The 14,517-nt window shown below is 46.6% G+C and overlaps 1 protein-coding gene across 2 annotated transcripts; it reads left to right on the top strand.

The window, feature by feature from the left end:
- The first annotated feature begins 255 nt into the window (after positions 1 to 255).
- SLC25A29 (solute carrier family 25 member 29) lies at positions 256 to 13,766 on the top strand. Of its 2 annotated transcripts, XM_048486746.1 has the most exons (5): positions 259 to 624; positions 4,506 to 4,549; positions 6,890 to 6,924; positions 8,585 to 8,668; positions 12,539 to 13,766. In XM_048486746.1, exon 5 carries the CDS (start codon positions 12,572 to 12,574, stop codon positions 13,295 to 13,297), a length of 726 nt encoding a protein of 241 aa, XP_048342703.1. In that variant the 5' UTR covers positions 259 to 624; positions 4,506 to 4,549; positions 6,890 to 6,924; positions 8,585 to 8,668; positions 12,539 to 12,571; the 3' UTR covers positions 13,298 to 13,766. The 2 variants fall into 2 exon arrangements, with proteins under 2 accessions (XP_048342702.1, XP_048342703.1); XM_048486745.1 differs by lacking the exon at positions 6,890 to 6,924 and having other exon boundaries at positions 256 to 624.
- Positions 13,767 to 14,517: the final 751 nt, after the last annotated feature.

The following is a 14,517-nucleotide window of genomic DNA, read 5'->3' as shown; positions in this document are numbered from 1 at the left end:
CAAACCACCTTTGCTTCGAAACCCCTGCTGGGTTGGCCCGGTCTGCAAGCTGCTCCCCCTCCCCGGTCCCTGCACATCCGCGCGCCTCCCTCCCTTCCGCTGGCGGCCTGGCTTGGCGCCGCCCCGCACAAAGCCGCCGCTTGTGCTCCCCGTCGAGCCGCCTGGTCCAGTCTCCCCCCCCCCCCCCCTCCTCCTCTCAGCCGCCTCCCCAGCTCCGCAGCCAATGAGCGGCCCGGGCGGAGGGCTGCACCGGAGGGGTGTGAGCCGTCCGGCCGTCGCCCATTGGAGGTTCCCTCGGCCCCATAAGGTTGCCTTTCCCCCGCCCGCCTCTTCTTCTCCGGCTCTTGCGTCAGAAATAGAAAGGAGCCGCGCGGGGCAGGCAGGCAGGCAGGCAGGCGAGAGAGCGCCGGGCTGGGAAGGCGCACCGGGGCGGCTCGCTGGGCAAACAGCAGCAGCAGCCAAGGAAGCGGCCGGTCGGTCGGTCGGTCCGTCAGCCAGCTGCCCGCCCGGCCAAGCGCCGAATCGCGTGGAGGGGCAGCAGAAGAGCCCGGCCCGGACGCCCTGCAAAGGCTGCGGCTGCGGAGACCGCGATGGCGCTGGATTTCCTAGCAGGCTGCGTAGGAGGTAGGAAGAGCGGCTGCTTTTTGCTCGCCTTGCCGCCGCGGGAAAGCAGGCAGCCCCGGGCGGCGGGAACGGCTGCTGCATGCGTGGCTTGGCGCAGTGCAGCGAGGGCGCAGTGCGGAAGGAAAGGCGCGGCGCATTGCTGAGCCGGGGGCAGGCCTCGGAGGGCGGGCTGGGCTGCTGCGGGGTTGCGTTTGGCCCGACCGGCCCCTCTCCTCCCGGGGTCGCTTGCACGCTTCCGCCAGCGCCCCCACCCCACCCCGCGATTGTTGCAGCGGCCCCAGGACGCCATTGTCCTTCAATGCACCGGCGTCGGTCGCCACCGGCTTGGTGAGTCAGCGCCCAGGAATCGGCGGTCTGGGTGGCGCTGGGGGAGCCCTCCCCGGCTGAACGAGGCGCAGGAACCGCAGGGAGGCGAACCGGCCTGTTCTTCCCGCCCCCGTGGATTGCACCGATGCGATTTGGACGCCCTAATCGGAAATGGGTGGGTGGGTGACAGGGCTCTGGTCCCGATAGAACAATAGGATCAATAGGATAGGAAGGGCCCTGTCGTTGGGGGGTATTGCTAGAAGCAAGTTCAAAGCGCCTTCAGTGCAGGTGACCCTAAGAGCACCTGTGTGCGGAGGGGAAGCGGTCCAGGGTCAAACAAACCTCGATCCTCAGAAATCAGGGGAGGCTTGGGTGCAGCTCCTGTGCATGGCGACTAGTTGGAAACGGTTTGGGGTCGAGAAAGCATGAAGTTCGGGCACAGCCCTTCCTCTTCCTTGGGAAAAAAAGAGAGAAGTGATTTCTCCATGACCCCGACTCCAGTTCTTGCCCCAATTCGAATCAGTTGAGGTCCTGGTGGCTTTCTGGAGGAAGATGGTAGTGAACACCTCCTTTTTAGTGGCTCCCTGAAGGTCTTTTCTGTCCTATTTCGAATTGCCTTTTTGGTCTCCGCTGTCTGAGGGGTGCCAGAGGTTTCCTCCCTGCTCCGAAACAAATCCGTGCTTTTGATGGTTGCGGCAGAATGCTGAGCTGTTGGGCAAATTCTTGATCAGAACGCTGAGAACTGGAGGAATCGGCATTCTGATACTCTTGGCATTTGGGTTCCATTAGTAAATGTGACTTTTTTTTCATCATAACGGCTTTTGAAGTCTAAAAGCTGGGGGCGGAGGGAGAGGCGAAAGCAAAAATGTTGGTTCCCCCATCATGCTGAGATTTGGCTTTTGCAACTCTGAAATGTCTTCTGATAAAGTTCTACTTCCTTCTCTTTGGCCAACTCATTTGTACTTCCCCCCCTCCCCCCCTCCCCCCCCCACCATGTAGAGTTAGTTATTTGGAACAGGCTGTACTTCAAGGTCTGCGACATCTAAGCCACTTATAAGTGATTAAGAACTATTGGCAAGATTTTAATAAGATTAGCCTGGCATGCTATTGTTTCTCCTGAGGAAGACCTTCAGTGGATCGTATTTGCAGTGTGATTTTTTTTAAAAAAATTCAACACTGCCCTCTTCCTGAAGATTCAACAGAATCAAAAATAAAATTTCCAGGTTGGGGGTGGGGCTTCACTTTATCCCTCAGCCGTAAAGCGCTTGTTCATCTTTCAAGCCATCGATTCTGACATCCCTTCTTATGAGGCTTGCTTGCCAGTAACATCAGTCACCCTAGAACCGTGGTGGCGAACCTATGTTCATGGACTGCAATTCCCAGATGTTCCAGATGTTCATGGACTGCAATTCCCATCAGCCCCGGCCAGCATGGCCAATTGGGCTGATGGGAATTGTAGTCCATGAACATCTGGAGCGCCATAGGTTCGCCACCACTGCTCTAGAAACTTTCTAGAGAAGAAAACTGTCTTCTGCAGTAGTGCTGAGCGGCCGAGTCCTGTGAGCACAGAGACAGCTGCCTTCCTGTCAGAGTGTGCTGTTTGAATTGGCATGGGTAGACTGTTGTGATGTGCAGCAATGGAAAAATTTTAAAACTTTGGGGGAAATAATACTCTCATGTGAACATAGGTGCTTGCATCACACATTCTGCAGAACTTGGCTTCTGTCTGAACCACAAAAGGGTGGTGGAATTCTGCATTTCTGATGCTCGAAGCCAGACGTCTTGCCCCATGCGTCCTTTCAACACACCCGTCCTATGATCCCATCATAGCACTTTTGGGTTGCTAGTGAAGACCCCTCTTTCCAGTGTGGCGTAGTGGTTAAGAGCAGGTGGATTCTAATCTGGAGGACCGGGTTTGATTCCTCACTCCTCCACCTGAGTGGCAGAGGCTTATCTGGTGAACCAGATGTGTTTCCTCACGTTTACATTCCTGCTGGGTGACCTTGGGCTAGTCCAGGGGTAGGGAACCTGCGGCTCTCCAGATGTTCAGGAACTACAATTCCCATCAGCCTCTGTCAGCATGGCCAATTGGCCATGCTGGTAGGGGCTGATGGGAATTGTAGTTCCTGAACATCTGGAGAGCCGCAGGTTCCCTACCCCTGGGCTAGTCACAGTTCTTTGGAACTCTCTCAGCCCCACCTACCTCACAAGGTGTCTGTTGTGGGGAGACTGTGTCTGTAGTGTGCAGTCTCCTTATGGGAGAGAAAGGTGGGGTATAAGTCCAAACTCTTCTTCTTCATCTCCTCCCCCCCCCCCACAAAGTGGTAGGTAGGAAGCTGCTTCCAAGAGGATCAGATGTAAATGGTGCCTTGCTGTGGAGAACATGAATGTTGACCCTTATCCATTCCTGGATAGTTCATAAAGAGTGAGATCACAGTTGATGGAGAGGTGGAGTTTTCAGGCCAAACACACACATTTTATGCAAAGCTGCCTTACACTGAATCAGACCCCTTTGGTCTCTCAAGGTCACTGTTGTCCATTCTGACTGGTGGAGACTCTCATTCTGACTGGTGGAGATCATTCACATCACCCACTCCCTGACCTTTTAACTGGAGATGCCTGGGATTGAACCCAGGACCCTCTGCATGCAAAACAGATGGCCCTTGCCCTTAGACTTTCTGTGGTATTACTGCCTCTTTTCAGGGAAGCTTTCTTGAATGAGCATAATCCTGTGATCCTGGGATAGCTTTCTGTTGGTAGCAAGAAGCTACTAGTGGGTCGCTGGGAGCTGAGTCCATTCTAGCAGGGAGTCCCTCCAGATCCCCATTCTTGGATCTGTGGGATCAGAATCCAGAAGCACCTTAAGACCAACAAAATTTCTACAGTATAAACTTTTGGGAGGCAAAGCCCAGTTCATCAGATCTGACCATGGAAATCTTGTTGGTGCTGCTGGACTCAGATGCTGTTCTTCTGCTGCTGACCAACATGGCTTCCCACCTGAAACGTTCTTAAATCTGTTTCACTTCATATGCCCCATGCTGTCCACGTCAATGTATTATTTATTATATTGGATTTCGTAGACTGCCTCATCCCCAATGGGCTCTAGGCGGTTCACAGTACAGTAAGGACCGATAAATTACTTAAAAAAACATCTAAAAACATTTAAAATTCAATACGCAGCAATAATAATAAACTAAATCCATATTTGTGGTGCCAGGTCTTAAGGCTGGTCTTGCGGCCAGGGAGGGGCTGGCAGCGCCTAAAGATGTAACCAGTATAGGCATTGCTGAATGACAGACCATGGTGGGGACTCACAAGGGGGCAGCCAATCCACAGCCAGCCTCACCAAAAACCTGGTGGAACAGCTCAGTCTTGCAGGCCCTGCGGAACTCGCTAAGGTCCCGCAGGGCCCGAACAACTGAAGGAAGAGCGTTCCACCAGGCTGAGTTACTTTGTCTCCACCCACCTTAAGTCCTATGAGAAGTAAAAGTGTGATTTCTATGATGCGTGCAACTGACTTTATGTGATTGCTAAGTGTTAAAAATAGTAATCTCTTCCCTCCTGCTTTATTTCAGGTGCTGCAGGTGTGATGGTAGGACATCCATTTGACACTGTTAAGGTGGGTTGACTTTTCAAACACCTCTTTATGATAGGTGCTTAGGCTGAAAAGGGTGCCAAGTAACAGAATGAAAAACATCTAGACATTTCAGACTCTTTAAATTAACATCCTCATAGACTTAATCCTGGTACGGAGACTTCAAGTTAGATTTACTGTCCTGTTAAATCTCTGGGACATCTTTGCGGCGAACTATCAAATTAGCTACACTGTCAAAAGAACGTTAAACGTTCTATTCGAGGCCAAGTAATTCCTTGAGAAACATGTGCTTAAAGGTGATCTGTTGTGGATCTTCGGTCACACTTTAGCCAGGAATCCAACAGCAGCTAATAAAAATCCCTACATCTGCTAGCTAGAACTGCAGCTCTTCAGTGCTAACTTGTAATAACTGCACGCCTCTTAATTTGGCTTTATTGCTACCTAAGTTTTGTCCCTCCTCTTATTTTCTTGGGAAGGACTTTGTGGTTTATATTGTCCCTGTTAGCTTCATGACGAAACAGTCTAATGTACTTTATCCAAGGCAAGATGTTTCATGTTTACAAATGTCATTTTCCCCTCTGGTTTTTAGGCACTATCTGTTAAGTTTTTAAAGTGCTGATGATACAGTGCAGTGTTTTATTGGCTAATAATTGACTCTTGGCATGCATTGTATCAGGATTTAGTGCCTCAAGGCACGTACTATACCTCTGGAACACCTGGATTTAAACTGACTTGGGCACATTTGGGGGTTTTCCAGGCTGTGTGGCCTATGGCCTGGTAGTTTTTGCTATTAACGTTTCACCTGCATCTGTAGCTGCCATCTTCAGAGGTATGTCACGGCAAAATGTGTTGCTAACATTCCTCTGAAGATGCCGGCCATAGATGCGGGCAAAACATTAGGAATAAAAGCTACCAGACCGCAGCAACACAGACTGGAATACCCACAAAAACCAGTTGACTTCGGCTGTGGAAGCCTTTGACAGTAGGTTACATACAGTTCTTTGTCACTGAGCTCCCCTGAACTTTCTGGAGCATATTTCTGACTTGGACGTGCATGGATTCAGACTTGCTTACCTAGAAAAGCAGTGGGCTTAAAACCAAAGATTTTAGCTTAGTTGTGAATAGAAGTAATCTGTTAATTTTTTTGCAGAACCAATAATACTTGGCAACTCTAAATAATTCTGTAACAGCTAAGTTTTGTGGATGACGTGAAGTGTTTTGGCTTGCGGCTGTATTTTTCTGAACACCTTTTCTGTAAAGCCTTTTTGGCTGCTAACCAATTTCAGCTAAATTCCACTGATGACCTTTTGTGTGTTACCACCCACCGGTAGAAAAAACACTCCGCAAACTCTTCATAAACATGGGCTTGAAGAGGGAAGGCCAGAATAAGACAGTCTTTTGTTTTGCTATGCTAACCCTCTCCAACTTAATGGAGCTTATCTAACTAGGTAGAACTATAGCCTGGTATCCCAACCAAGAAATGAATTTACTTGAAAGCAAGTCACATTGAGCATATTTGCAATGCAAATTGATTCAGGGTTAGTAAATTTTTTTCCTGAACAAACATGCCTTTATATTGGCGATGTGATATGCTGAGCTCGCTTCCAATATCATCCTTCCACCCTGATCCGATGCAAGATTCAGTTGGGTTCAACAGGCTTGCTCCCAAGAAAGTATACCAAGAATTGTACTAATTTTTCTATCAACTGTTGGACTGCTGGGAACTGGTGTGGTCTTATGTGGGTCAATAACTGGGCATTGTTGATAACCTTGTCCTGCAAATCTGTGAATTTACCTGAGTACATATTTTAAATTGCAAACTATCTACAGTAGAGTGTTGTGGCGTTTCCGGACTGTATGGCCATGTTACAGCAGCATTTTCTCCTGATGTTTCGCCTGCCTCTGTGGCTGGCATCTTCAGAGGATCCTTTGAAGATGCCAGCCACAGAGGCAGGCAAAACGTCAGGAAAAAATGCTACTGGAACACAGCCATACAGCCCGAAAACCCCCAACACTCCAGTGACCGTGAAAGCCTTCGACAATACATTTCTACAGATAATGTCCTTTTCGTTTTTGGGGGTTTTTTTTTGGATTCAAAGCAAAGTTTAATTGGAAAGATTTTTTTTAAAGTAGTTGCTCAAATTAGGGCAAGGTGTTGGGGTATTTGTGGGGCTGGAGGGGCATATGACCGTGAAAAGTTGCAGAACTGACTCTGAGCCAGCTCTTCCAAATGGCGATTCCCTCCCACCCGCCCCACCCCCAGTTTGTTGATGTGATGTGTACAATTGCTTTGTTGCTTAACTGCCTTTACTTTCTGAGCCAGGGGCTGTCTTCATTAACAGCAAAAGTGTTACTTTGTTGTAGATGACAGATAAGCCTCATCACGGGAGAGTTACCTAGTAAGTATAGACCAGGTGAACATTCTGTTTCTCTCGGTCTTAATTTATTCCAACATGTATGATTAGTTCAAATTTTATAAACAACAAGAAAAAATATATATATTCCAGGAAACTTCTTATGGTGTATTCCACTTTTTCTTTTTCTTTTTTAAATTTTAGTTTCTAAAAATGTTTCTAGTGTTCTAAAGGGGAGGGAGGGGGGCATGTTTTATTTTAAATATGAGTAATTAAAAAAAAATAACCTGGCTTTGTTTAGCAATTAATTTTGTACTATGCATATTTACTTCCCTATGGCGCTTAAAGTTTATATATGTTGTGGAACAAACCCTTTTTTTGCACTTCAAATTCTATTTCAGCTATTCTTTAAATGGGGAGCCTGTTAAATATTTGCTTCTCCCCCACATAAGTGTACAAATGTCGATATGAATGTATTTTAGGTATTGCCTCCTGCTTGGTTTATGGATTCACCCTCAGTCTATTTTTAATCAAAATGTTCACTATTTGAGATGCCAAACTCGTTCAACTTGGTTCTGTAGATACAGGAGGAAGTTATCTAGCAAGCATAGCTTAATGGGAGTTGATAACAAGATTACATTAGGGCAGCATTTAACAAAATGGCACCCACAGAGATGCTCTTGAGATTCGAAACCAGATTTGGTTCTCACGTTTGAGGTACTGCCAAACAAGTTAAATTGATAGATGTTATTAATTGGTTACAAAACTTTCTCTTTCCCTTGGCAGTATTTGCTCAAAACGAGATTTACTGAACCTACAGTGGTAGATAGAATGCTGGAATATATAGATTAAAAAATATTTATTTTACACTGGATTAAGAAGAATACATCCTTCTAACTCAATTGAAGCCCCTGGGCTTAGAAAGATATGTAACTGTTCAGGACTGGGGTTGGATTTGACGGCCCTTGGAGTATCTTCCAACTCTATGATTCTATGACTGTACTGTTAGCCACTTGTAACCGAAAACGGAAGCAGTAATTGTAAGGTTTATTTGTCTAGAAGTGATAGTTACCCATGACAGACAGATAAGGGGCTATTGTCATCCTGAACATTTCTGTCATAGAAGCCTGCTGGGTGACCTCGGGCCTGTCAGTCTTTCTGAACCTAAATTGCCTCAGAACGTTGTGAGGGGAAAAAATGGAAGAGGGAGGAATGGTGGTGTAAACAGCTTTGAGCCCTCATTGGGTCTATAAACATCTCAACAAATAAATAACCTTATAGTAGATCTCAGACCACATCTCATGACACAGACGAAATTAAATTTTTATGGGAATTGTAGGTACAGACTTGCAAAAAGCTTTAGCTGAGGGATAAAAAGATCAAAAGAAGCCTCAAACAGGTCTGTCAAATGGTGGCATATAAATTCCCTAAATAAGTGAAAGAATGTTCTTCTTGCTGTTATTCTTTTATTCCTCTTTTATTGTTATAAGAGTTTTAGGAACACCCCTCCCCCCCCCCCCCCAGTTTCATGCAAATGTTAGCCTCAAACGGAGCAGTTTCTGTATGTAAGACATTTCTCTTGAATTGCCTAATGCAGCACTGCGGTATTGTGATTGTGTGCACTATGTCTGTATAACCAGACGAAGGTACTAGCAAACTGCTTGCTACTTCTGCCACGTCAATAAATTTTTGCTACATTTTATAGGTGCGTCTCCAAGTTCAAAGTATCGACAAGCCTCTTTACCGTGGGACCCTGCATTGCTTTCAGTCTATCATAAAGCAAGAATCGGTGAGTGACATATGGAGGGGTAATATATGGATATATGCATGTATATGTATATCTATCACACATGCATACCTTGTTTTGCTTTGGGTTAAGAGGTGGAGGCAGATATCCAGCCAGGTGTATGAGAAAAGTGGGGCATGAAAGGTAATGAACCCTACCTGCCTCCCAGGTGCCTTCTCAAGTTTATTCATAGTTTATTATTTACCCTGCTTTTCTCCTGCAAAGCAGAACCCCAGTAAGAATAAGAAAGTCATATAAACCAAAACCATACTATGTAAAAGTGCCTCACGTGACATAGTGAGTCATAGTCTCCCCCCCACCCCCTGACAAAGTATACTTCAGGGCCTCAGGCACAGTGAAGGACAAGACCGAGTAGGTGGTTTCTAGCTCTGGCTAGATCTTTATGTTGTGGAAGCAGGAGACTCACAGTGGCAGGTGTAGAACTCAGGCTGTAGAGGATGGTAGGGCCAAGCTGTTATTGGAGAGGTGCTGGAAGAAGTCACACTATGGCTTCTTCTAACACCAGTGTCAACCCTCAGCCCTCCAGCCTTGTGATCTTTCCACTTGCTTTCAAAGTTTTAATAGGAGATAGCAGGAATGGAGTCTGATGCCCTGCCAAAATGCAATCTGTCATAGAGCCATAGACCCTCCTGCTTGCTTGATTATCAGACTGCCTTTTACAGAGCCAGACCATGAGGTCCATGTAGCTCCATATTGTCTACCCTGACAACTAGTGCCTTGCCGGAGTCTTGGGCTGAGAGAGATATTTCTCTCACACCTGCTACTGGAGATATTGAGAGGCGCCAGGGCTTGGATCAGGGGCCTTCTACATTCAAAACATATGCTGCCTGTGCCAAACCATAAGCTGTCATCACTGGGTCTCTGCTATTACCCATAAAGCACAGGAAAGAGTCAACGCTGCAGTTAAATGAAAGGCCCTACAGCTGTTCCTTGTGAATATCTTGACTAAATGGAGTATACTTCATAGACCTTTGGACTTTATCATTTTAATACTGTATTCAGATTAACACCGAGTTCAGTTTAATAGGTTGCTCATGCTGAAACTAAATTTTTCTGCTGTCACTGTGGAAAGAATTAATAGACACGTTCTGCTGTTTCATCCTGAACGATGTTAACTCTGTACCACTCATCCACATGTCTGGTGCACTCTAATCAGGTGAATTAGGTTTGTTTCCCCACTCCTCCGCATGGAGACTGTTGGATGAATCTTCGGTCCATCACAGTTCTCTCAGGACTTACAAGGAGGGGCTGAGAGAGTTCTGAGAGGAAGGAAAAGGGTTCATAAGTGGCTTTAAGACTCCTTAAATTTTATTTTTTCAAGATTTCTCCCTAATTAAAAACAACAATCCCCCTTATCTTGTGTGCTTAGTAAGTCAGAGTAAGACATTCAGGTTAGTTAGCCTTCTTCCAAATGTGGTAGCTTTGCAGGGAGTCCTTTTAAATGAATGGAATGTTTATGCCAATAAAGGCTCATTCATTCATTCATTCATTCATTCAAATAAACGGAATGGAGCATTACATTTATTTATTTATTTGTTAAATTTGGGAACCGCCCACTCCCGAAGGGCTCTGGGTGGTGTACAGCAAACACAAATACAACAGTACGTAATAAGTTCAGAATGCATGATTCAATTCTGTAAAAACATAGCAGCGATCCATATTCAATATAAAATGGTGGCATCCGATCCGAAGGCCAGGAGGGGACAGGCCGTGCTGGAAAGATGTTATGTCAGATGTGCCAAAGGCGTTATGGCACTCAGCACGGGGGCGTCCGGGGGAGGGAATCCGTGGCCGGCCTCCCCAAAAGCCCAGTGGGACAGTACGGTTTTACAGGCCCTGCGGAATTTACCGAGGTCTCGCAGGGCCCGCACGTCAGATGGAAGTGTGTTCCACCAGGCAGGGGCCAGGGCCGTAAAAGCCCTGGCCCGGGTGGAGGCCAGTCGCATCATGATAATGCAGTTTTTGTGCTGCAGTCTGAAGTGATACAATCCTAAATTCTACCACTTCGTGTTCTCCATCTCTAGACGTAACACCTAGGGGAAAAAATGTCCTGTACATATTATCCCAGTCAGAACACAACCGCTTGCTCTTGGAAATTGGCCTGTACCATAGTGGTAGCCAGGGATGCTGCCTGAGGGGTGACCAGACACTGGCGTGTTTGCTCTTTGCACCAGCAGACATACCTTTTATGCCAGCGAAGGGTTCAAATGCCACGCCACTCCCTGAAGCTGTTTTTCCCTGGCCCCTGGGTTGAGCCATTAGAAGTAAAATTCAATCCCGTCTCCTCGGTTTTCACAGAATTTTTGCACGGATTCACACAGTTCTCTTTTTGGGAGAGTAGTGCTGTAAAATAGGAGTTTTGGACAGCTCTTCTGTCCCTTTTTCCACACCTGGTCACGCCATCCTCTTTCCTGAGCAGCAAGCCTACTGTTTCTTTCCTTTTCTTTTGGGACATTGCTGGGAAAGCATTTTTGGTTGCTCTCAGTATCTCTTGCACAGTTTTAGCTTTTCTGAGACAGTCCTTGCAAGCCTGGGGGTGCTTGTCTATAGATGTCCCTTTTGACCACTTCACCTATTCCTTTTTGATTTGCAGCTGATGTTAGTAGGCTTCTGCCCTGGGCCACATCACAACTGCCTGCAAACCTTTTGGGTGGTGTAAGTCCATTAAGCCCAGGGGTAGGGAACCTGCGGCTCTCCAGATGTTCAGGAACTACAATTCCCATCAGCCCCTATCAGCATGGCCAATTGGCCGTGCTGGCAAGAAAGTAGTTCCTAACATCTGGAAGTAGGCACAGGTTCTGGGATTCTGATTCATTCAGGCAGGGAGAGGGGGGTCCGGTTTTTCTGTCTACCTGCACACCGGAAAGCCCTCTGGAGGCATCGGGGTGGCACTGCAGCGGTGCCATCCCTGGCCACCCCGGGCTGAGGATCGGGCTGCCCATCACCCGGTGTAGCTTCATGGGTTCAAACCTGGATCTCCTGCATCATAGTCAAGCACTTTCACCATTATACATGATCTCTACAGTCAATCATACATGAACATGATCTCTGCAGTTTAAGTTGTAGAGCACTTGAAATGTCTTAATTGAGGAAATGGAATCCGTCATGACACTGCGTTGTGTTCTCACGGAGCTCTGGGGTCAAATATGTGTTTTACTCCTGGCCTTGACTGTAAATTGAAGCGGTGTTGAAATGTCTCTGTTATATTATCCCATAAGGTGTGTGTGTGTTTGAAGGATGGACTGCTTTGCATTCTTGGAAAATACGTTAGCTTTCTGAGTAGGGAATTCCACAATTCATGATGGAAAAGGTGAACCACAGGAAAGTTTGAGATGGCAGATGGCACCTTTGAGGAAAATTGCAGCAACTTCTAAGACATAATATTCTGGCAGTTCTCATGAGTGTAGGCCAGCCATCGCTGATTCTGGTAGATAATAATGAAGATTTAATTATGCAGCCCCCCCCCCCCCCCCCGCCCCAAAAGAGGTTTAATATACTTTACAGATACGAAACATGAACAATCTAGAAAAGCTAGAAGTTACAGGAAGTGCATTACAACATAAACAGGTGGAAATTTCTTTTATTTGCAAACTCAAAAGATGTTGGGGTGACTTCCCTCCTTTAAGTTGGGTCCTGTGACTCCTTTGTTATGTCTTCCTTCAAGTGAGAAGGAATCCCCCCCAAAGGTGAGTGATCTTTTCTAACAGAGAAAGGTTTCCTTTCCGATAAAGGAAGGAGGTCACGTGATACAACCTTATATTTGCAGTCAAAATAGAAAATTGCAGGAACGCTTAGATATAACTTTAGACCATGTTTCTTAAAATGTCCCTTTTTAATCTTTTCTCTCTTTAGGCCTTTGGACTTTATAAAGGGATTGGGTCACCTATGATGGGACTTACCTTCATTAACGCCCTGGTGTTTGGCGTGCAAGGAAACACAATCCGTGCTCTGGGAAACGATACCCCGTTGAATCAGTTCCTTGCGGGGTCAGCCGCAGGTGCCATTCAGTGCGTGATCTGCTGCCCCATGGAGCTGGCAAAGACCCGCATGCAGCTGCAAGGCACCGGTGAATACCGGCTTAAGTCTAAAAACTACAAAAATTCCCTGGACTGTCTGGTGAAGATCTACCGAAAGGAAGGCTTGAAGGGCATCAACAAGGGCATGGTTTCCACATTCCTGAGGGAGACTCCCAGTTTTGGGTTTTACTTCCTGACCTACGACTGCCTAACCAGGTACCTCGGTTGCGAGGCGGAGGACAGTTACATTATACCCAAGTTGCTATTGGCCGGAGGCATGTCGGGGATCGTCTCCTGGCTGTCGACGTACCCAGTGGACGTGATCAAGTCCCGCCTTCAGGCTGACGGCGTTGGTGGGGTGGTGCAGTATAAGGGCATTCTGGACTGCATTCAAAAAAGCTACCACAATGAAGGTTTGAGAGTTTTCAGCAGGGGACTCACGTCCACGCTTCTTCGTGCCTTCCCCGTTAACGCCGCCACGTTTGCTACTGTTACAGTGTTCCTTATGTATATGAGGTCAGAAGATAGGCAGCTTAGAGGAGATCTAAGTGGCTGTGAGGCAGGCCCGGCAATCCAGCAACCGTCAAGCTTTTAGGTTCTCGAGGGAAGTTCCAATGCACCTGTTTGGTATATCAATGGTTTTTTGAAATTCAGTATAGAAATTGTAAATTTCCATCTGTACAAAGCATTCTTTTAATGTTATTTAGGATATCACCTACTTTATACAAGCAGCTTATTGCCTTACGATATCCATTACAGAATTACAGGCAATAAAAGGACTTGTTAGAAATATTTTACCCCCATCCCAGTTCCCAAATACTCACTAGTATTTGGTACATTCTGTAATAGCTGCTCCTCCTTCCCCAAGAACCCAAACTGTACCGGTTGCCCTGGACTCAGTGCTCAGTGGAGCGTGTATCAGAATTTAGTGGGTGTTCTTCTGCAAGCCAGCATGGTATAGTGGTTAAGAGCAGGTGGATTCTAATCTGGAGAACTGAGTTTGATTTCCCCACTCCTCCACCTGAGTGGCAGAGGCTGATCTGGTGAACCAGATGTGTTTCCACACTCCTGCATTCCTGCTGGGTGACGTTGGGCTAGTCACAGTTCTTCGAAACTCTCTCAGCCCCACTTACCTCACAGTGTCTGTTGTGGGGAGAGGAAGGGGAAGGAGCTTGCAAGCCAGCTTGAGTCTCCTTACAGGAGAGAAAGATATAAATCCAAACTCTTCTTCTTCCATCGGGGAACTCCACCCTGTCCTTCCTGCATTCTCAAAAGAAACAATAATTTCTCTAAGGCATGATGTGAAGCCATTTGGTGCACCCCTTTCTCGGAGCCTTTCACAATTGGCCAGCTGTGACCTTTCTCCATTGCACATTTCTCAGCGATGCACACATTTTCATCATATTGCTTTAATTTTTTTCCCCGTTTTGATGTGTTTGGAAAAATAGAATCTGAATCCTACCTGCGGGTGGTCGCTCAGAAACCAACCGGAGCAAGCAAAGATTGACTTTGCTTCCCTCTTTATAATTTTGCGATGCATTGTGTGGAATTGTCTTTTTAAGTTACTTGGAATACAGGAAATTCCATTGTTTTTCTGGCAGAGCTTGCCTTAACCACCTCTGCAACTCAAAAGTTAAAACTTTTCCAGCCAGTAGCTTGTTATGTCTTGTCTTTGAGGAAACTGGGGCTTTGACTTTTGATTTCTCCAAGTGGGGGTGTTGGCAGCAGAGCAACCAATTATGCTGGAATGAAAAGGGTGGAGAGGTATGTCTATAGATGGGTTCATTTTGAAGCGTCGTTTAGGGAATGTATTTC

Source organism: Sphaerodactylus townsendi, linkage group LG02 (assembly GCF_021028975.2).
Source record: "Sphaerodactylus townsendi isolate TG3544 linkage group LG02, MPM_Stown_v2.3, whole genome shotgun sequence".
Lineage (NCBI taxonomy): Eukaryota > Metazoa > Chordata > Lepidosauria > Squamata > Sphaerodactylidae > Sphaerodactylus > Sphaerodactylus townsendi.
The sequence above is the reverse complement of the archived record's forward strand: the minus strand, read 5'-3'. Positions and strand labels throughout refer to the sequence as shown.

Bases quoted from the DNA above. Each gene is read 5' to 3' on its own strand.
- SLC25A29 (XM_048486745.1), top strand. From the start codon at position 591: ATGGCGCTGGATTTCCTAGCAGGCTGCGTAGGAG. The intron at 625-4,505 runs GTAGGAAGAGCG...GCTTTATTTCAG, and splicing joins CCTAGCAGGCTGCGTAGGAG to GTGCTGCAGGTGTGATGGTA. The intron at 8,669-12,538 runs GTGAGTGACATA...TTCTCTCTTTAG, and splicing joins CTATCATAAAGCAAGAATCG to GCCTTTGGACTTTATAAAGG.